The 23,841-nt window shown below is 43.3% G+C and overlaps 1 protein-coding gene across 1 annotated transcript in view; it reads left to right on the top strand.

The window, feature by feature from the left end:
* Positions 1-23,841, top strand: part of SV2C (synaptic vesicle glycoprotein 2C) — a 784,750-nt gene that overhangs the window by 684,365 nt on the left and 76,544 nt on the right. The window contains exons 5-6 of the mRNA XM_085632286.1: positions 7,606-7,739; positions 7,865-7,954. Of these exons, the coding sequence (XP_085488412.1) occupies positions 7,606-7,739; positions 7,865-7,954 (224 nt within the window). The remainder of the gene's footprint in view (positions 1-7,605; positions 7,740-7,864; positions 7,955-23,841) is intronic.

Genomic DNA, 23,841 nt, shown 5'->3' with positions numbered 1-23,841 from the left:
GGAGGCCTTTGCTCGGTCTCAAACCAGCTGTCCAAGACAGCTGCGTTGAGAGGTTTAAAGTGTACATGTCCGGCTGGCCGTTGCAAGATTGCCGGCCAAAGGGACATGCTCACTTTCAACAAAAGTGCCCTGCCCATGACTTCTTTCTGCTGCTGCCAGTGAGCAGCTGCCCCGTCCCCGTCCTGGCGCTTGGCTCGGAAAGGAGTTATTGAAAAATAAAATGGTAACATATTAACTGTATATTAACTGTATTACCATTTCATTGTTCATCTCTAGGGCAATGGGGGGGGGGTATTTTAATTAGTGGGGCGACACTCCTCCGCCTTAGCTTGGGACGGGTTAGTAGAAAGTGTTTTCGACATGTGTGAGAGCCTGGTACAGCCCAGAGAACACCATGTGCACATCCACCCAGCCTGAAAGAATGAGAGCTGAGATCTGCCGCTATCATTAATCATCTTAGCAGGCGCCGATTCCCTTCTGTGATTAGCTTGAAACCCAGCGAGACATTTACAAGATTTACTCTAAGCTAGAGGGCTTACAAAAAATCAATTAAGTGGCCTGCTCTATTTTTAGAAAGGAGTGGATTGAATGAATTCAGTGAAGCAGCTCATGAATAATGGTGCTGTTCGCCATTGAGTCAAGAGTTTGCTTGGACCCATGGTTCGGTTCCCTCCTGTTTGTGGCCTGCCCTGCACCGTCTATGAGCAGGAGACAAAACCGCAGCCATTACGGATGTCCTCTTTGGATACATTTCTGCTATTCTTCCATACTGCTATCATTCATATTTATCTGCATTATTGCAATGCTAAAAACTAAGGGGCATATTATCAAGCACGGCGTTAAAATTATCGCCACTTTAGCGGCAGGAAACTGCCGCTAATGCGGCGATAATGGGCTTGATAATATGCCGCAGAGAATTCCCATAGAAGCCCATGTTGGCACCAGAACATTGGCTTCTATGGGAATTCTCAACGGCATATTATCAAGCCCATTATCGCCGCTTTAGCAGCAGCTTACTGCCGCTAAAGCAGCGATAATTTTAACGCCGTTTCTTGATAATATGCCCCTATGTTCATCATTAGTTCGGGCGTTAGCTAAGACATTTTGATTTTACAACCATTATATGCCTAAATTACATGCATATACATTAGGGGCTTGCAGTAGTTGGTGCAGATCGGAGCTTCCGAATCCCCTCTACTTCCACGAACGGAGTGATTTCACAGTCACACGCGCACACACACATCACACGCTGGTGGGGCCCATAACACCAACATTCATCCTACCACTCTATCCGTGCCATGTATAAGGGGAAAACACTTTTCAATACCTATCCAATCTGCATGTACCCTGAGGTCAATGGCATCAACTAGTTGCTATAGATTTGGTGAAACAACTTAACACTCTAAATATTCAATAAACATGACAATAAAATAACCACCTGACACAGTAATTCAAACAGAATATTTGTTTATCTAAAATTGTAAGAAAAGCCAATTAAATGCAAGATCATTTTCTCCATATTTACCTATTCTGGCTAAAAGTCGTTTTCTAAGTCAGAACTGGTCCTCAGCAAATAGTTAAAGTTCTCTAGCCGTCATGTAGCGTCACCGTCCTCTCCGTCAACATCGGGACCTCTGATCATTGGTTCGGGAAGAAGTGGCGCTAGACCTCTCTAGTCTACTAATATTTATACCAGAATTTACATTCCAAATGTTACAAACATATCTTTCAAAACAGTCGATTGGCGGAAATTATGTCGTCTTGGTACATTAAGCTACATCCTTGGATTTTCTCATGTATTGATAGTTTCAAATTCTGAATAGAAATTAGAAGTCCATAGCTAATTCGTTACTTCTACGGATGTTTCTTCAGGATAAAATGTATCTCATCCATGGGACCATTATAAGTTCATCAGGTCGTATTTAAAGTTGTAACAATTCTTCACGTTCAGGGGCATCTGGCAACACTCCCAGATTTGTCGTCATGTTCATGGCTTTTCAGTTCAATCAGAGGACAGGGTCGCAGTCAGCGCAAAGCCTCTTTTCATATTTTCATCTACTCGAATGCAGGCTGCGGGTGGTGGCCATTTTACAGCAGGCCACAATGGTCAACTTAAGCGAAGAAAACACAAAATCATAATTACTACATGGCAATGATTATACAGTGTTATTCCCCTGCTAATACCCTTATGTGTATGTATTTATCTAGCCATTTGCGACATCAAAAGCCATTAATGCATATTAATTAAAAGCGCAAAACACAATAACATCACATAAGCAACATCTATACTGTCAATTTGCTCACCAGCTTAGTTCACTTATTATTTAAGTCATGCAATTGCATTCCCACGTGTAATTCTTCTGTTAATAAGGTTGGTTAGACAAGACTCGACAAATCTTTAGTAATTACTAATTAATCAGTAGTACTTTTAATAATGACATACAAAAATGAAACAGGTATTTGGTTTAAAAGTAAAAACCCTGCTCCAGCATAGTCCCTCTTCGTTCATTGGTCTGTTACTGTGTGCTTCACATTTTTTTCTCACCCACTTTAGCACATAGCATGGGCCGGTGGGTCAGCCCATTCTGTTGTTTCACAAGGAGCACATTCCCACACAAAGTATTTACCTTAGGTGCCTGAAACTACAATGGTAATGTGTGCTTATTTGAGACCAAAAAATATGTTTGCCTTTAGCCAGTATTTTTTTTTTTTTAGAGTTCTGAGGGCCTGGCAGGTTCCTGAACAATAGTTTGCACATCACATGACAATACAAAACACGCCATGACAAAGCCAAAAACTAGCAGCTAACACCAATGCACTTTTTTGTATGTCTAATCAGAGCATTGTGATATATGTGTCTATTTTACATAATCCTGCATAGCTCTTACTCTAGTCAGCTATTTCCTAATTTGTTGATGTAAATGGTATTAACACTATGTTTCTGTATTTAAAAAAGGCAAAAAAAAACTATTGATGGACAGAATGCAGAACAATGTCATACATTCACCCCAGTACAGAGATCTGCGCCTAAATCCATCGTTTTTTTGCTCACCATGCCATTCCGGTTTGGACCCAGCCATATGCAAATCAGTCTTGACCCTGTGTCTAATGGGAACAGTCCAGCCCGAACTGCCAGGCCAGGTCCTCCACTTTGCAACTGGATTCAAGATAGCCTGGCTGATGAGGGTTATGAACCCGAAACCAGTCCCAGGATGCTTGTTTCCGGTCCAGGGAATACATGGCTTGGCAGCTCGGGCTGGACTGTTCGAATGAGGCACCGGTCAGACTGATTTGCATATGGCCATGTCTGAACTGGGGTGGTGGAGTGAGCTAAAGAATGATGATGGATTAAACCCAGATCAGTTGACTGGGGGTGAGTGTTTGATTTGCTCAAGCGCTCCATCCATCATCCCCTTTGGTATCGCTTTGTTCGCCCTAAATTGGCAGGGTATGCCCAGATGTGGGTCCCTTGCTCACTTTGCCACTGGATTCAAGATAGCCTGGCTGATGAGGGTTATGAACCTGAAACCGGTCCCAGGATGCTTGTTTCTGGTCCAGGGAAGACATGGCTTGGCAGTTCGGTCTGGACTGTTCCCATGAGGCACAGGGTCAGACTGAGTTGCATATGGCCATGTCTGAACTGGGGTGGTGGAGTGAGCTAAAGAATGATGATGGATTAAACCCAGATCAGTGGACTGGGGGTGAGTGTTTGATTTGCTCAGGCGCTCCATCCATCATCCCCTTTGGTATCGCTTTGATCGCCCTAAGTTGGTAGGGTATGCCCAGACGTGGGTCCCTTGCTCACTTTGCCACTGGATTCAAGATAGCCTGGCTGATGAGGGTTATGAACCCGAAACCTGTCCCAGGATGCTTGTTTCCGGTCCAGGGAAGACATGGCTTGGCAGTCTGGGCTGGACTGTTCCCATAAGGCACAGGGTCAGACTGATTTGCATATGGCCAAGTCTGAACTGGGGTGGTGGAGTGAGCTAAAGAATGATGATGGATTAAACCCAGATCAGTTGACTGGGGGTGAGTGTTTAATTTGTTCAAGCGCTCCATCCATCATCCCCTTTGGTATCACTCTGTATTTAAAAAGGCGTTAGTATACTATTTATGGTCAGAATATTGATTCTTGTCGTCTTATATAAAATTCTTTTTATAATATTTCCTACATTTATTTTGGAATATTTTTCTACTGGCTTATACTGGATGTTCCCTCCACTGGTCCTTCCAAAAAACTACGACTGGTTGTCTTCTAAATAATGTGTATGTATGTATTAGATTGTTATGTACTCGGTGCATAACTCATGCTGTTCCTGGTAGCATGTCCACCTTGCCCTCTCATGATGATTTTCTATTTCATGCCTGTGGTTAGTAGTATGTGTTGTCATATTCAGTACTGTGTCATCTGCAAATGTTTGCACTAAGGATGCACATTCTTTTGCGAGTTATTTATTTATATTTAAAATTGTAAATGTGAACTGACTGGGTTATTGAGTTGGCTTCCTGGGAGAGTATTTATGATGCAGACCTTAAGTGACATGGGACTCCATTTGAGTGTTCCCGCTAGATCAATTCTTGGGGTAAGCAGTGGGCCAGCAGTGGTAAGATGGAAGCAGCCATCCCTGTGTTGTACCCTCTGCTTTTCATGGGAAACGCAGATCCGTCTGTGCCTTTTCCTAGTGATAACCAATTATATGAGATGCATATTCAGAGAGGAAGTATCTGGAGGTGAATCAGTCACATTGTTTGGAAACCTATAACAAGGCAGAATGTAGAGCTTTAACTTACCGTCCCTTAAGGCAAGATGGGCAGCCATTTCAAATCAGTCAATGAACCAGACATCCGGTACTACTTCTGAAGTAGGCTTCTACTACTCACAAGTGCTTGACAGGAGTGAAGGGTTAGGCAAAGCAGATGCTGACATCTGAAAGGTTCAATCCTGCACAAGAAGGAAATTGCCTTTGGTGTTGAAATGAGATATGAGCAGGACTGGAGGCTTCTTGAACATGATGGATTTGCCTGTAGAGTGGAGCTTTCAAATTACAAAAAGGTCTCAATGCAGTGCTGTGTTTGGTGACATCTCTTTGGATCGAGATCAGAGAAGGATCTTCAAAACCTGACCTGCCCTCATCACAAACAAAGCCAGCCACTAAGGCGGAGGAGTGTTGCCCCGCTGCCAGGAGCAACATAGAAAGGAAAAAATAAAATGATAATCACAGAATGTTATTATCATTGTATTTTTTCCTCCTGCTGCAGCAGTACGTGAGGGGGCGGGGCAGAGCTGCAGGGGAGGAGTGGTAGACACTCCTGTGCGCAATGACTGTTTGGTCAGCCCTCTCGGGCCGCCTAAAACAGCCGTGCACACTCCCCTGTTCTCCATGCAGGCTGCATTACAGCCTGCATGGAGAACATGTCCACCCCTACAGCCCCTGGCTGAGAGCTGGGTCATGGCGCTCACACCAATCACAATGCTCCATTAGACCGATGTGATTGGCTTAGGGGTGTGAGCCTGACTGCCTGCTTCCTGTTCCGACCTGGAGTCGGACACAGGCAGGCAGGAGAGAAGATGCAGGACCAGGCGGCAGCAGCGGCAAGAAACATTTTTAAAAAAACGGTCACTTCTGAAGCCTGCCACATTTTTACAGTTTCTTCTTGAGCAAAACAGTCATACCACTGCAGGATGCAGAATAGTTTATCAAGACAGCTCATCCTACACATACATTCAGAACCCTCATTATAGCTATGAGACAATTTACTTTAATTTAATTTAAGTGCAAAAGAAAGTGCACCATAATAATTTGTATTCATATTTCTTTCTTGTATGAAGTATTATAACTCATAATGTGCTGGCATTTAACCCTGCATGTGGTTTAAGACCCCAGACTGAGGCATCCAACAGAATACGTAAAGAAACCAAACCATGGATAATACCTCAGGAGTCTCAGTTCTATGAACACTCCCAAATACTTATTCACTCACTGAGTTTGTAAAAATAATTGCATTTATGGAAATAAACCACAAGATCCACAGATGTATAGATCAAAGCTCAGTCGTAGTCGATAGCGCAGGTTGTCAGTGAGACACTCATGTGCTGATTAATAAAAATATTTTAGCCTTTCAAGTGATGTATAAATTACAAAGGCTTCACATGAACTCACAAATAATAAATACTGATCTACAGAATCAGAACTTATGTATTTTGTGGGTGCAAATGGCATTCACCACTCTGAAAAATCAGCTTTTTAGCAGGATTGGATGGGGACCCCATGAGACTGCCATGGGAGGTAGCATAATACCACTGGTGGTTCAGTATATGGCATGAGGGCTGTCTCTGTTGGCCTGCAGTGAGGACTGCTACTCTTCCTCTTGATGATCCTCATTATCTGCTGGGAAGATGTGCATAGTACAGTTTGAGATGTTGAGGCCATTTGCAAATTCTACCTGTTTCCCTCATATAAGGTTTTCGTCTGTTCAACACATACTGTCTAGGGAGCTACTAAAATAAACTTGCTCCATCCATTGTGTGACCATTTGTCGAATAAGATTTTGAAGCTTGGACGATTGGTGGTCGCAAGCCCCAACTCTCTTAATTCAATCAAGCAGAATTTCGCCTAATACCCCACTGCCACTTTCTTGTCTACAGCCCTTTTAAACTAGTTTGCATTGAATTGAAGGCAATATGTTTTTCTTGGGTAACAAATCCTCTTGCTTTGGTTATTCTTGGCCCCCTCAAGTTGTAGCTGGCCAGCGAACACAGTAGAAAATAGATGGCCCTTCCACTTTCAAGTCCAATTTAGAAGTCACATCTCCTGCTGCTGTGACCACTTGACACACACTCAAGGAAGCACATGAGCCAACAGCATAGCTGAGCGACTGTGCGTACAATCTGGGAGAGTTGTGCTGTCCTTCTTCTCTGCTACCCATATAGGATCCCATAATCACCTGAGTATGCAATGTATTTCAATACACCTGATGTGCTGCAGCCAAATCGTGTATGTTTGTGTTGGTTCTGGTCTTTATATGTACTGCTGCTCTGCTTCTCAGCACCATGATTTTTCCTTGCATCCCTTGTACCTGGTTTGACCTTTCTATTAAATTTGAGTGCATTCTGATGACTCCATATACTACAAGGCAAGTTGAAGGTCTTCCGGTGGGAGGAATGGGAGCCATTCTGGGGAAACACTTCTGTTTGCACAGACCGTTCGTTTTGTATATCATAGAGGTACATGTGAAATATATGCGTCGACCCCTTTCAAATGATGAGTGGTACTATCCTTCACTTGATGTCAATCTAAAATGGTGCAATTTCCCCAACAAAGTTCAGACTGAATGATTATTTATGCACTTTGCTGCCTCTTTAGTTCCTTCTCCCAAGAACGCATCTCTCTTATGTTCTGTTGTCTTCATGAGAAGTCCTTACTGTTCTTGCAGTCGTGTTGATGTTTTTTTTAAATTATTTGTCAATTTATATATATGGATGTTACAATGCAAACACTGTGCAGTGTACCATACTTTGGAGCATCTTACGATAACTCAACAAATACCGATGACATATTCTGGCCTGGCTCCACATTAGCATCCTGTTTTCTCTTTGTCTTTAAGGATGGAGCTTCAGCATGGGCTCTGCCTACCAGTTTCACAGCTGGCGTGTCTTCGTGATTGTTTGCGCTCTTCCCTGCGTCTCTGCTGTGGTGGCTCTCACCTTCATGCCGGAAAGTCCTAGATTCTTGCTTGAGGTATGATCCGGAAACTTGTAGATTTTCAAAACAGTGTGTTTCCTTGAGGTGTCCACCTGATTTTGACTTTTGTTTCTTTTTCTCCCTAATTACAACCACGCAATGTTTGACATGTGTCGACATAGATTGGAAAACATGATGAAGCCTGGATGATCCTAAAGCAAATCCACGATACCAACATGAGAGCTCGCGGTCAACCAGAAAAGGTCTTCACGGTGAGTATTATCTATATTATTCACATTTTGTTTTTTTAAATTATATTATACTGTAATTACGGTTGTACGAATTATGTGCTACTCAACATGCATGCTTCTGTAGCTATGAGTGCCAAGTTCAATCAATCAATCATTCAATCAATCAATCAATCAGGAGTTTGTATTGTGCAGCTACTCGTTCGTGAGGGTCTCAAGGCGCTGAGGGGTGGGGGGCCGCTGATCCGTCTGAGCATTGAGGTTCAGCCGAAGAGCCAGGTCTTGAGATCCCTCCGGAATTGTGTCAGTGATGGGGATTGCCTGAGAGGGAGGGACAGGGTATTCCAGGTCTTGGCGCTGAGGTAAGAGAAGTTAAACAACATACGTGTTGCATAAGGTATTGGGACAATAAAGAGCAAGCCAGAGACTTATCACTGGAGCAACTTAATGCTCACTCTATCAATTTATTATTCTGGAAAACTACAGTTCAAACATTCAACGGCATACTATGATTATATTAAAAACTAAGCCGAACAACAGTTAAAAAGGCCTGATTGAGACACTATTGCTTTTACTTTCTGTTCCTTCCAAGTTAGATCTTAACACATTAATTTAGGCTGTTAGAAGATTGGTTTTAAAGAGATTGCTACCATTTTAATATCCAGGGGGTGATTTATAAGTATTTTTCAAATTTTATTTTCTGACCTAGAAAAACAGTAAAAATGTACCCAAGCGTACATCATTCAAAAAAGATGAGAAAGGGTGAAATGTGCACTCTATATTACGCGAGGTAGCTCATATACATGCGAAATCCAAGATGGTGCAATAAGGCGGACTTATTTGATGATGGAACAAAAGGTCCAGGAACAGCATGGCAGAAGAAAGCTTCAGCCATGTTCTCAACTAGTCCAAGGAATGTCGGGGTTTCTTCCCGCCTAATCAGCACACTCAGGGTTAATCCGGTTTAAATTAATGTATTTCTTACTTCACCGATTTCTTCAATATCAGTTCAATGCATCATCAATTTATGCTTAATTTACCATCAATTTCCTAAGCAAGTTCAGGAAGTCCATTAACTTGATCAGAAGGGAGCTTATTTACATCTAAAAACAAGCAGAAGTATAGGCTTGTCAGAGAAAACAACCTCAAACGACTACTAAAAAGAAATCCTTCAGTGTACTGTCCTCCATCATTTACACTTCGTCATGGCAGTGCCTGAGGGTGCATCGCCTGCAGTCACAGAGTGCAGGTCTCACCAGCATCTGTGCAATGATTGGCCATTGCAGTCGTTTCTGTGTCTTCTTCACGCAGCCCTTGTCTTCTGGTTTTATTGGCATGCGTAACATCCACTTCCTCACAGGACCCAATTACGAGTTGCACGGCACTGGGGCAGATTTACCTCACTGTAAATTTGCATGCACGTTTACCATCACTGTGTGTAAATCCGCCCAGTGCCGTGCAATTACATGATAAAACCCATAGTGTAAGGAATGACCGTGTGGGGCTGTATTTATCCGGCCGTAAGAAGACCACACAGGATCCCCTATTAGATGCAGTTTTACCGCACACATTTACCACCTACTCTCAGCAGTTGGTAAATATATGTGGTGGCTGCTGCCTTTAGGGTTAGGGGTGGGATGCGGAGGGGAGTGAAGTGGAAGTTATTTTCCAGGAGGGTGAAGTAGTGCTTCCCTCGTTAGAAAAAAATAGTTATGTGACTTGGCTGTTGCTCCAGCCAAAGCCTTGTGCAATTTCTCCAGCTGGTTTTACCAGGCAAAAAGTCTAGTCAGGTTCTTCCACACCCAGAAAAAACAGGTGCAGAAAAGTCCAACAACTAGTAATCAGGCGGAACGAAATTAGCAAATTAAATCATGCCTAAATTGTATTCAGCCTGACTAAATAGGGCCCTATAAGTCTTTCTGCTATGCTCACTTAGCTTCCAAACCTATACATCGAACCACAAATAGAATAGAAAAAACATAGCAGACCAAATTCCTCGTTTAATCCCTAGGGCTTTATAGTTTCATGTCTTAAACCATGTCCACAAACAACATCATACCATTTTTTCCTGTGACCCTAGTTATTAAGGTACTCCTTTTTCAACCTGAACTGTAACTTTGTAAATGTGAGGAAACTCATGCAAATTATTTTATTAGTATTTCCAAGAAGAAGATTGCTTCATTGTTGGAAAAGTACCCTTGTGAAAGTGCAGGGGAAAATATGACATTTTCACTTTGCACTTGTCCATGTGCACCTTCCCTTCAGAACCTTCTGATAAGGCCTGTGGCCAAAATGTTCCAAATATTCCTTGTTTCTGTGCATTAGGCATATTTCAATGGCCATCTTATGTCATACATAATTTGCACACCACGGAACAAGACCGAGATGAATGTGGAGTAGGACACATTTGTTCTGCTCTCCTATGGCCTTCCGAATAAATATCCACTCGGCAGGACAATCAACGTGACCCCACCTGAAAATGAGGGTTTCGCCGATGGGAATGTGTGGAGCTGTGTGTGGGGTTCAGGCGGAGGGGCAGAGGTCTGGGGTAAAGAAAGCATCAGGGAAAAGGCTCTTTATCTCCTGGCTGGGCTGCACTCCTGGCTCCAGAGAAGTTAGATAAGGGGTGAGACTAAGGTACCAACCCCAAACAACAGCCTAGCACCAAGACCTCTGCTTGGATCTCAGACACACAGACCCTCAGATCAAAGAGAAGTGCTGAACAGAAAGTAGGAGATGTTGCTGCAAAGGGCAGAATGGCAGCACTGAACCCAGGAAGTAGGGGAGAGAGGAGGCTGATGTTCCAGCCTGGCACACGTGCCCCCAGGTCACAGACAGAATGAGATGCAATGCTCCATGGGAGGGATATCTGTAAAGAGGCCTTGGCTGGGGCACTGTGTCGCTGCAACATGCCTGGGATGTGCATAAGAAGTCACCAGACCATCAGTGTGGTCGTGGTGTTGTGAGGGGGAGACCTTGGTGAGGTAAGCAGGAGCAGCCCGTGCAGGTAAGAGTGGTGGGACCGGGTTGGGAGGGGTTCGACAGACGACAAGGGAAAATGAATCATTTATTTAATTTACCCTAGTCGTCGTCTGCCGAATCCCTCCCACCTGGCCCACCACTCTTACCTGCACAGGCCACTCCTGGAGGTAAGTAAGGTGCATGCTCAGTTGTGAGACACCCGACTAACAAGTACAGACTATGGGCAGACCCATTGTGATTTGGTGGGAGCCCTGAGGAGCAGCACAAACATCATATAAGACAATAGCAGGGAGCCCAAGGACATCCCAGGGGGTGAATTGGTACTATATGATGATGCAGCATGGGAGGTGGTAAGTGAAGGTGGTCCATGATTTACAATAAAGAGAAGAGATGCCATAGCGCGGAGGGTTGCGCGGGGTCACAGGAGGTGGCCGACGGAGCTGGCGTGGGTGGGGGTGGATCGGGGGATGCCCCTCTGTCGAGATGATAGGACCCTGCCTGCTTTCTCCCTTAGCGTCGCGACACCCACACTTGCATAGCGACGTTCACAGCCGAGGCACACACATGGGGGATCCTCGGGGGGGTGTGGAGGGGCGGGGGGTTACTGACAGCTGGGGGGGTATTGAGCCTGTATGTACAGTCTATGCTGCCATTGTTAAGGTTTTGTTATGTATAATCTTTGGGACTTGCGGGTATTTTGCCTGTTCTTCACTACCTGAATGGGGCGGGAGGCACCCGCGCACAGACACGGAGCCTGGCTGAGGTACGGTTACTACCGTCACTTCCGATGTGACTGCACCGGGACTGTCAAAGAGACTGTAGCTGGCTCCGCTGTGGACAGTGACCACAAATTAGTCTGAATGTATGTCATGATGTAGTAGTTATTGATCCTGATGCGGGGTGATCCCCCACATATGTTTACAACTCTCTGCTTACCTATAGTGTGTCAAATGCCAAGGAATGTTCCTGTTTAAAACAATAAAAAACAGATTTACAAAAAAAGAGAAGAGATGCCATATGAAAAAACAATCTCTGGCTTGAGGCTAAGTCACAGGGCAAGTTCCTCAGAAGGAGCAGCTCTACAGCAGGACCCAGAACTATTTGAAGGGCCTCAGGCAGGCCGGATCAGGCATTAACGGGAGTGAGAAGAGACCGAATCAAAATGAGGGGAAGAGCCTGGCTAGAATGGGCTCACCTGGAGCCTTGTCTACTGAACTGAAGGCTGGGGTCACTTTTCTATTGCTGCTCATGGGCCTGAGGGGCCTGAGGGGCTCAGGTGGGAAGGGAAGGTCTCGATAATTAAACCTGGTAATAAATTAGTGTGGAGATGAGTCTAGTATTCAATATCCAGATTACTGGGAATCCGATGGATAATAAGCTCAATGTTTTGGTTTATTGTTTAGGGCGAAGGGCAGGAAGTCGGGTAGTCTAGTGTTGCATGACCCGGTGGAGGAGTTAGTTCTGAAGTACATGAGGCAGGTTCGACTTAAGCGCTGTTGGCTCACAGAGCGACAATCTTTCTTGGCGCCCCCATGACCTTCTTCACAGATTCCCTCACTATCACCCTGTATTGGTGACTCGTATCTCTCCATAGCCCCAAGTGCTTCATTTGTTTAATAGCGCTTATCATACTACTGTAGGGTGTCAGACCACTTTAGATCACACGCATTATGCAGAAACAATGAATCATACGTGTGTAAATCAGTGTACATTAAATGTTCCATAAGACAAAGATGACTGAAAGGTGTGGGAGTCACATGACAACCATTCTGGTAGGCAGTGTATTTTAAGAGTGCGTGGTCTAGGGAAGCACAAACTCAGGGGCATATTAACAAGGAACAGGAAAAATTAATGCTAAGGGCGCTTAGCGTTCATTTTTTTAACGCCCGCTATCGCTGGATAATATCGCCTGGTTATCGCGTTATTAACAACGCTAACCGCCTAGGCGATAAAAAATCCAGCGATAGCGGCATTTTGGGTGGTTGTCACTGGTAATGCAGCGATAAAACTACAAGGATAGGGATATCCTTGTTGATAGCCCATGGTGGATTTAGCCATGTAATCCACCTCCCATTGGATTACATGGTTTAGTCTGAAAATTAGCAGACGTAAAAAAGCAGCGTTAACCGTGGTTAGCGCTGCTTTTTTTTACTCTATTAGGGTCAGCGTGAAGCTTGATAATAGGAGAAATGTCGCGTAGCGACATTTCTCCTATTATTTTGCTCTGGAACGCCCACTTTGCATCTCATTAGAGATGCAAAGGGAAGCGTAGTGAAAAAGGGTGCTAACATGCGATTTTGCATGTTGCACCCTGTTGTTGATAGGGCGATATTTTTATCTCCGCTTCTTTGGCTTTTAAAGCCAAAAAAGCGGAGATAAAGCCCTTGTTAATATGCCCCACAGTTTTTAAAATGTAACACTGTGGTTGGGTTCCCTATACTTATAAAAATGTATTTCTCCCCAAATTAATCTCTTTTTGCAACATTAGGATAATGAAAGACTGGGAAAAAACATAACTTCTAATTTATACCTTGCAGCTTGCTGACATTTCTTAGAAGAAAGTTCATAGTTATATTAGGATTTCAACTTATGAAGTGCAGGTAACAAAATCAGTAACCCACTGAGCTATTTACATAAAATACATTTCTGTGATCTGCATGGTACCCGTTCTTTGCAGCAGGCACCATGCCCCTCTGCACTACTTTATGATGAGTCAAAAACTGCCAGTAGACATAACACTCTCACTCTCCAGCAAGTACGTAAATCACCAATGTCACGGTTACATTTTTATTGCTATCTGGAGATTGCTGGACACACAAGACACTCTACAGCAGGTTCATCTAAAACCATAAAATATTTCAAAACACAGTGCCCCCTTAGCCCGTCGCCCGGTGCGTTTGCACTGGTCACACCATTCGTAGAGCTGGGTCTGAAAACAGGGTTTGTTTGCTGGTGAGCTGGGAGTTTGTGTTATAATTGGGGGAGAGGGGACACATCAGGTCAGAGTCGTCTTAGTAAGTTCCTTGGCATTATCCGGTCATTTCAGCGTATACAGCTAGGGATAGGATTTCAAAGCTAGACACAGTTTAGTAACGTGCCACAGGGTTATATAGTCTCAGTTAATGTCTGGGGCTAAATCATATTACCCCAGCCAAGGAGGGATGTGATGGGGAGGGGATGTGGTCCCTCGGCTAGACTGCCGACTTTGGTGCTGGAAACCAGTGTTCGAGCCTCAGGTTCGCATCCACATCCTGTGATTCTGGGCAAATCACTTAATCTCCCCGTGCCTAAATATGGTGCTATGTAAAGCGCTCCAATACCTTCGGGTCGAGTTCGCGCTGTATAAATATGCAAAAAACAAAATAAAAATACATGGGCTCTACTCTTTTTGCCAGGTGGTTGCCACCAGGTTTTCCTAATGGAAACCCACTTGCTACTGTGGGAGCGCTGTAGTCCTAGAAAATGGTAACTCAATAGCGCGTCCACATTTTGGGTGCATCGAGGACAGAGTTCACCTCAAATCATAAAGCAATGTTTTTCCAGAGACAAGGTTCAAAGCAGCGTGTCAGAATGCATTCAACACGAAAGGACTGACCAAAAAAAGTGAATTATAGAGTGAAATTTAGAAATACCATGAAGGTTTTTAATAAAATTCAAAGTACAGCACAGAGATAGTAAAATACAGATACAGATCTCCTTTAAATGTATAAAGTCATTGTCATGAAAACACTCAATTTCTGGAACAATGCAAAATAATAGGCAAAATCAGAAATAGAGTTCGGGCCTGACTTATATTTGAGTGGACATCCCAATATTCTGTCAGGGCAACGGAGTAAATTACTCTGTTGCCCCGGTGAAGGAACCACCTACAGGTTTATAAATGACCGCCAAGCTGGCGGTCATTTATAAAGCATTGCCATGAACTGCAGCCACGAAGGCTCATGTCAATCTACTTGACTGTTTGGTAAAGGGCTCCGTCAGCTGGCTGAGCCCTGTACCAAACATTTTCCTGTTTTTATTTTCAAAAAGATTTTCTTTTTTGAAAATAAAAAATGCAATGCTTCCCACGACATGGGAGTCCTCTCTGCCCCTTACTTCCAGAGTGTTCCTGGCAGTGACAGGCAGTGAAAATTGACCTGTCATTCCACCCATCCGAATCAGGTGAGCAGACAACAGGTCAGCCTCCGATGGTCCTTACTCCGCAATGCGGTCAGAGAAGGTTGGCCATGGCAGAAAAGGAGTGGTCTCCGCCGTTGCCAAACTTAAGGTCCACCTGCATATAAATCTGTTAGCAGACTACTCTGTTGGCAGGGAGGGAACTCCATCGCCATTGCAACGGCGTTCCTTTCCCCAACATATCACCCGGGCCCTAAGTCTCAAATGTTCCACAAAATTAACAGGAAACATCCCTAGTAGAACGCATAGTGTCCCAAAAGAGTTCTGGCTCATCCCCCAAAATTGAAAGGTTTATATAGCCATTTTCTCCATAAGAAAACATTGAAACTGCAAAGTTATCATGGCGTGAGCAAAGATTACACTTTTAATAAAACATTTTGCAGTATGATGAATCATCATTTAACCCTACCTCACCTTCGCACTAACCCACGTCATAAATATTGATTCGGCCCTTCTCACCTAATGGCGTCTGGAAATGTCAGAACAAACAAGTTATATCAACAATAGTAAACTATTATGATTGAATGCAATACCACGTGCAAGTGGAAGGCTCTAGGAAAATGTTAGTAAAAGCATCCTCTAGCAGGTCCTCTTCGAGAACAGTGTTATTCAGAAACAAAAAAATCACAGCTTTCTGTTTGGAGTGTCAGGCAGAAATATAAACAGACAGCATATAGTTTCGACAGGACTGCGTTGAGGCCTAACTCAGGCCTAGTTAGCTTACGCCTGTAAAACACACTTTAACATGTTGTAGCAAGTTTCTTTTAATTGTAATAGTTCCACGTCAGTATACACATGTGAATTCAAGTGTAGATTAATTGGTCTGCACACTATTAACAATGCTTTGATTTAAACTCACAAAGGCACTAACACTATGTAATTATACACGGAGGCTTCTTCCGTCTAGACCAGTGACTCTTCTGTGGTCCAAGGACCACTAGAGGTTCGCAAAGCCAACTCAGGGGGTCCTTGTCTGATTAAAAAATGAAATAATGTTGACAGGTTAATACATTGTATATAAATAAAGACACAAAATGTAAAATTGAGCATTTTAAATTGCTCTTTGAATTTTAAGAGATTTTAAATTGAAGGCTTAAAATTAAGATTCCTTGGAGCAGTGCAAGTTCATCAAGCATAATATAGTATGAATGATGAATTCTCTCAACAGAATTTAGAAAACCTCACACCTTCTCATTAAAATTAAAATTTTGTTTTTTTCATATTTCTTTCTGAATTAAAGAAACTATTTCATCATTTGCATACTTGTTTGATGAATATTTGTTTCTCCATTTTTTGTGCATTGTTTTGCAGTTCAAATCATTGAAAGGTCTCCAACTTCCAATAATGACTCAGAGGGTTCCCCGAATTCCAATATTGATTCCGTGGTGGTCCCCGGATTACAGTAATGATTAAGTGGGGTTCGTCAAAAGGTTAAGAACCACTGGTCTAGGCAGTACATAGTAAAACACTTCACATCAGCATAATCAAAATCGTTATGTTTGGAAGTCCTTCTCACTTCAGGGCTCATTGGCTGACACACTGGGGGGGTGGGGGGGGGTGATTGCTCACTAATTGCAGACTACAAGGTAGGGTTATCTTCTGTACTAAATCCCGGCGAGCAAACATTTCTTAAAAAAACATTGCGGAGGTTTATGGCGTTTGCCTCGGACCCTCTTATTGTGGGATGTGATTGGTTTTTGATGGAGAAACTGGTAGATAAGGGCCAAACATTGGGGAACAAAGCTGATTTCTAGGCAAATAGTGGTTGGGATACAGGGTAGAGGGTTTTGAGAATTACTGATATTGAGTATTTACATTTCTAAGCCTGAAATACGTTGTACGCCAGAACTGATCTTACTTTTATCAATAGTAGACTGTGATCCACAACAAACGTGAATGCCAATATCTCTAAAACATACTTTGGGGTGGTCATATATACAAGCTTAGGGCAGAATACTGAGTTAGAAGGCTTGCAATACTAAATTGTTAATTGGTAGGTGACCAACTGTGCACTGTATTTGTGTCCTGCAACCCCCTGAATAAAGTGTACAGTTCATGTGCTCTGAAACAACATAATATTTGCCAGTTACCGCAATGTCTGGTTTAGAGGGTGGTGTTAGAGTATAATCAACCCAAAAATAGCAGAGACCATAATTCCACCAGGCATTAAATAACTACTGACTGAGATGTGCACCAACCAGTTGGAATTCTGCTGTAATAACTTACTTCCCCAGGAGTACTACCATTTCAGCTAATAAGCAGTGGTAAAAATTACAATGAAGGTAGTGGTTAATCTGTAACAGCACTACTAGATTTTCAGCTGAAATTCTTCACCTTGGAAACATTGCGCTGGCAATAGAAAATTGCAAAAACCTATCCCTATCAAACAGGAAAATTCCAGAGCTGGTTCATGGAATGGGGAATATGTGAGGAAGGAGTTGAAGAGGATGAGGGGGAATAGCAGGGAAAATCAACAGATGTATTAATACTGCCATCACCCACTATGTAGTGGCATGCTTCACCATTGAGCAGCTTACGACACCTAGGTGCAGACCAACACACTGGACGGAGTGCAGATTTTTTGAGAGGTGAAAGAAAGAAAAAGTGAAAAGAGGAAAGAGTTTTGGTCTGCACCTTGGCATCGTAAGCGGCCCAATGATGAAGCATGCCACTACATAGTGGGTGAGGACAGTATTAATAAATCTGTTGATTTTTCCATTCCCCCCCTCCTCTTCAACTCCTTACCTACATTCTTGGTTGGATAGAGACTCTGACAGAATAATTAACAGAATAATTCATGATAGGGTCTATTTTTTGTTATTACTTAGTCCTTCTCTTTTTGTGAGTTGTGGTACTGTTAAAAGGGGAGTCAGAGAAGGCTCACTCCCTTGTCTCACTGTTTGTGGTTTTGGATGGGGAATATGTGCCCTGACACCTTAACTCAAGTCACATTCTCCAGTTATTATAAGACATGTCACAATCAGACTTGATCATGTAGTGGCATACTTCATCATTGGGCCGCTTACGACGCCCAGGTGCAGACCATCTCACTGGACAGAGCGCAGATTTTTTGGTGAGGTGAAAAAAGAGAAAAGTGAAAAGAGGAAAAAGTTTTCCCTGAGAGAGATCACTGGTGCAGAAAGAAAGAAAGATAAAACTGATTACGGAGGTACCACCTGAATTCCGTTATTTATGGTCCACCTTGACAGGATTAAAAATCAAAAGAAGATTTAAAAAAAAAAAATGGTTGAATCAACCTTACTTGTTCTCCGTAACACATTTGTCACTTGTATCTGTAAGGAAAACAATTAACAATTATGAGCAAATAAACTCTAAACCCCTGTGAATGTTTAAATTACTTTTTTGGAAACACCTCTGTGTTACTCCCCTATCCAAAAATGCTATGATATGAGCCCAAGTTACACCGACTTCACATGAAGATAGGAACTCTCCAATCAGGTGCCCACTTGAACTTGTAAATCTGGGTCCCCCTTCAATGAGGCAAACTGATAATCGTCTTACCCGAGTTTCATAAATCATTCTCTCAACCCAGGACCATCGTGGGGACACAGCCCTGTAGTCACACTCTGAATGATAATCAAATGCTTAAGCAAATCTGTATGTAGTAAGTAAGAAACTGCTCAGTTCAAATTATGTGGTATGCCATTATTCATACTGTTCCTCCAGAAGAAGTGTGTACTGCTGGTCCTATTGAGGACATTTATTCATTAGCCCGTGCTCAAATTCAGACTTTCAATGGCGTACGTTTTGCACCGCCCTCCTTTCTAAAGTAGTTATTCCGCCAATAATAGTGCAGCAGTGTAGATTGCATTGCCCTAAAGGTGCCTGATATCAAAGAGCAAAGAGGTCATTTTGGAAATATTTAGTAAACCTCTCACTCTCCAGTATGGACCTGCTATGGAATGCATTCTGCAACCTGCTCGTGACCTAGGTGGTTATGCTGCCAAGAATCATACTGCTTGGAGATACATTTGTAATACGGCAGATGCCATTTGCCACTCTCCAATGGCTATCGTTTCCACAGAGGAAGGGGGTGGGTCCGGAAAAGTCTTCTCGCCTGCTCCTGGTTCAACTATTATGTTACTCAAGTTTCCCTTTTGGGCACACTCATTCCATGGCCCGAAGGTAAACCCATTAGCCCCAGTTGTACCTAACAAGTCCCCCACTCACTTCGTCAAGGGTTGGTGTACCCTTTTGAGCCACTCCACGTCCTCTGACGATAACGGTGTACTGCTGCATCTGCATATTTAGAATGTGTGTCTGGCCTTGTGTTTGCTTCTGGTTCCTGTCACCGGTCCCGGAAATCTAGACCCATAACCAGCATTTCTAACCGTCTAGGGAGCGCGGCCATTTTAGAGTTCGCATTTTAACCTGCCCTTGGGAAAAATCTCCTTTAATCTACAATGTTATAAAACCATGCGATCCCTAATTTGAATAACGGAGTGAATGAGTGTCCTTATAATACAGCAGTCCTGCCGATAGAGCACGTTCTCCGTGTGAACATTAACGTTTTGAACTAAAAACTAAACAAAAACACAGAAATTCATCAGTTATAGTTAGCAGCACCATAATTTGTGCCCCCGCCATACTCTGCTTATGACCTCACATATGACATCACTCATTACATGTTCTATGGCATAATTTATTACATCACTGATCACATCTCAAATGACATCGTCCATTGTTTTTTGTACACATTACTGTATAAACAGGTATAGCTTCATAACTCTAAATGTAAGTGCAAAATAACTCAGAAGAATATGAGCCATGATAAATGCCATCAGAGAAACAACAAACTTAGCTGTAGAAAGTATCGGTTTTGTACCACATTGACCCTATACCATCCACTTCACTGGTAGCATTGTTCACCTTAACAATCAACCACAAATATTTGGGAAACCCTTATTGGATACAGTGTTCAATCTGTAAACACCTATTCAGAGCAAGCCTAGTTCCTAAAAATACTGAACGTCTCTTCCAAAAACAATGCCCTAGTATAGACAGCTTTTATCAGTCACCAAACCTACAATGATAAATGTTGTTGATATAAGTAGAGAAGTGAATACTGTAAACAGTATTCACTTTATGAAGAGAGTTTTTTCTGTACCAGACTGTTTGCAGATAGTGAAACTCTCATGGCAAATGCACTATAGAGTAATAAAACGTATCTCCTGAGCACAGTGTACACTCTATGCAAAACTTGTCCAAAGAGCAACTATTCGCCTAAAATAACCAAGGATTGATGGTGCTAAATATCATACTACATGCAGCCTTCATACTGTGGTGAAAACTTCACAGTAGCCCATTTTCTGAAGCAAAACAAGTACATGTATATACCTGGTGCACACAGTCTTCTATTGTCATATCAAGAGGATACTGTCTAATAACTTAAGGCTGCTGTAGTATGTAGAATCTTTACCCTGCTGGAAACTTTTTCTGCAGTACTAAAAAACTTTGTGGAACATAATGAACACAAGTCAGCTGCCACCTGCACAAAGAGTTGCTCTTCAATACAAAGATTTAAAGCATGTTTCATACCTCTACACAGCTATGATGCATTAGAAACACATGCTTTTTGTAAACACTTACTTTCCATTAGCTGGGCACAGGGTCTACACAATTAGGAAGAAAAGTAATAAGGTAGCTAACCACCAGTATGTAAACTATAAAACAAACTTACACATTCATTGGATGAAGTCATCAGTGATGTCATCAATTATATCATTTTAGAAGTCATCAGTGATGCAGTGCATGGTGGGGGTGCAAGGTATAGTTAGAGCTGCTAACTATAACTGGTGAATTTCTGTGAGTTGTTTTAGGTCAAAACATTAATGATCACACTGAAAAATTCACCTAATTATGACGATACTTTAACCTTTGGTTTTTCAATGAATAGCTACGTTTTTTTTTTTAAAGAGATCCCTTTATCACCCATATTTTAAACTAAAAATATAGTCACAAATACATAGCAACTACCTACTCCAACAATGATTGCGAGAATGTTCATCTTCTTAGTTTTTGTAACTCCTATATTGAGAAATGTTCCCAGCATAATTTTCTTAGTCTTTGTATCTATTTTCACATAAACTTTATATTTATATTTCAGAAAGACACTGATCAGGTTTTAAAATACTATAAACTAGGAGGCATATTTACAACAAGCGCCTATCGCCACCACAATGTCACTTTTTCTGACGTTGTGTTGCCGATAGGGGCTTTACCTTATTCACAAGACAGCGTTTAGCCACTTAACGTGGACTAACGCCTCCTTGTGAATAAGGCTCCCTTTTACTTAGCGTGAAAGAGGTGGGCAAAACACCTACCGCAACACCCATTGATTTTGACGCTGTCAAATAGAAACTCCTGTAATGGCTGATTTGAACAAAGTGAAACCAAAAAACCTGAATAAATCTCGGTTTACCAGCTTGAATTGTGTGATCCTTGGCAAATATTTTATTTCACAAAAAACACTTCTTTATTATTGAATTAGAAAGCACTTTCAAATATGTAAATTTAGAATACCAGTTGTACAAAACCTATTGTGTTTGATTTAATAGACTATGTAGGAAAGTAGGATCTGCTTCTTATGGTTACCTCCACTTTTTCCATCATGTTACACTGTTTTTGACTAGTCTGACTGGGATCCTGCTAACCAGGACCCCAGTCTATCTGCTTTCTCCCCAAAATGTTATGCCATGTACTTGGGTACACTCCAGATTGGATACTGGGGTACCCTTGTCAGTCCCTAGTGTATGGTACACATGTACCCAGGGCATAGGTACCTCAGAGGCCTCCCATGGGCTGAAGCATGTATTATGCCACCCATGAGAGGCTATGCAAAATGGATCTACGGGCCTGCCTCTGCAGCCTGTGTAAGTTGGTGCATGCACCACTTACTTAAGATATAGGTTTACTATATCTAAGGGTCACTACACTTAAAACCTATATCTCCCCTTTAGCAGGCCTTGACAATCCTGAAGGAAGGGTGCATGGATCTAAGTGAGAGGGTGCCACCGCATGAGCAGGACACCCCTGCATCCTACAGAGTAAATTCTCCTTGATTGTTAGTGCTACAGCCATTTACATCATATAGAGGGGCATTATGTGACCGCGTGATGACCAACTCCAAAACAGCTGAAAGTGACCCTATCGTGCTTGGTGTCAAACATTGTGGAATCATACCTCCACACCGGTATCTGCTGTGGGAGGTGTGACTCCACCCTTCAGAAACGAGCTTTGTGAGGTCCCTGGTGAGGTACCAGCCTTCTAGTCCCGAGCAGCCCAAAATGGTTGCTGCCAACCAGAGACACATTTCTGCCCTCCTGGTGCTGAGCCAAGCTCGAGCAGGGGAAAGCAGAACAATATGCATCCTGTCACAGAGAGGTGTGACCACCTCCCAGACAGGATTTATTGTATTAGGCTTGGGTGGATGTGCTTGCAAGCGACCAAAAGTCTGCATCAGGGGCACATTTGGTGTCCCTGTGCATAGTCCAGTTCAAACCAGTCCTGGGAGCCATTGGCTCCTGCTCTGGCATGAAACTGGACAAAGGACATGGGAGTAACCCCCACTGTCCAGACCCTCCCCTGGGAGGGTCCCCTGAATCTGTCCAACCCTCTCCCGTGGGTACAAAAGGGCTTATCTGGCTGTAGGACCCTATATCCGACGTGGACAAGATTCTGAACAAGAAATTACTGACCTTTGACCATCTGGACAATCTGGACTTTGTTTGGGCCTGACTTCTTCTCCCACTCCATCCAAAGCATCGTGTGTGCCCGTGCACCATACAGGCTCCATGTAGGACCTGTGGAGCATCAATGACAACTGAAGACATCTCTCTTGGAGTGAAGGAGTCACTCCCCTGCAACCGCAGGCACCGTAACCCAAATGACCGTTTTGCTGATCCTGAGCGCCTGCAGACTCTGAAGGCTTCAGCAACACAGGGGGTGGGTTCCACGTCTCTCAAGGTCCGAGCTGCCATCTCACCAAGTTTGAGGTCAGAATCCCTCATGGGGGCTGCAATACTTGTACCCCTTTTGCCCTGCATACTTTTGCAAGTGCATATGCTTGTTGGCGTTCTCAAAACAAGTGCACTGGGCACCAAGTAGCCCCAACCTCTGGCATTATTTCCACCAAAGAACTTTGGCCTCCTCACGCTGAGTGCTCCGTGGGCTGCTGCTTTTTTATTCTGCTCAAGGTCTCCTCGCAACTCCTGTGCCTCCAGCCTGTGAGTCCTCTTGAGGGTCAACACTACTTTTCATGGGCTCCCCTGGTTGCTCCAGGCTTGCCCTGACTCTCCTGTGTTTGGTGAGTCTCCTGGACCTTGCTGGTCTGAACCGTAACCTTTCTTGACCATCTTTGTTGGTTGTTGCTGCCAAGGCTTGTTGGTGCTCCAGACGGACATCGACCCCTCAGCACTCGACATCCTTCGTGGGATAGCTCATATCCAGCTCCTGGTTGTCCTCGCCATATCCTGGTCCCGGAGACTGCAGGGTCAAAAAAAACCTCAACGCGCCTGAAGCACCCGACATCAGTGGGCATTCGTCTACCAAGCCCCTGGTCACTCCTGAGTGACACTGACTCTGTCCCCTCTGCTTTTAGGTACTCTTCATCCCGAATCCACCTTTGGATTCCAACGGACACTTTTTTTCTTTCCCACAGTGGCATTTCCTTGAAGTTCTCCGTTGAGATCGATGGTGGTTTCCTACACCATTTCAGCCCTATTCCCCCGGCT

The sequence above is a fragment of the Triturus cristatus genome, chromosome 2_1 (assembly GCF_964204655.1).
Source record: "Triturus cristatus chromosome 2_1, aTriCri1.1, whole genome shotgun sequence".
In the NCBI taxonomy this organism is placed as follows: domain Eukaryota; kingdom Metazoa; phylum Chordata; class Amphibia; order Caudata; family Salamandridae; genus Triturus; species Triturus cristatus.
This window is presented reverse-complemented; position numbering and strand designations above follow the sequence as displayed.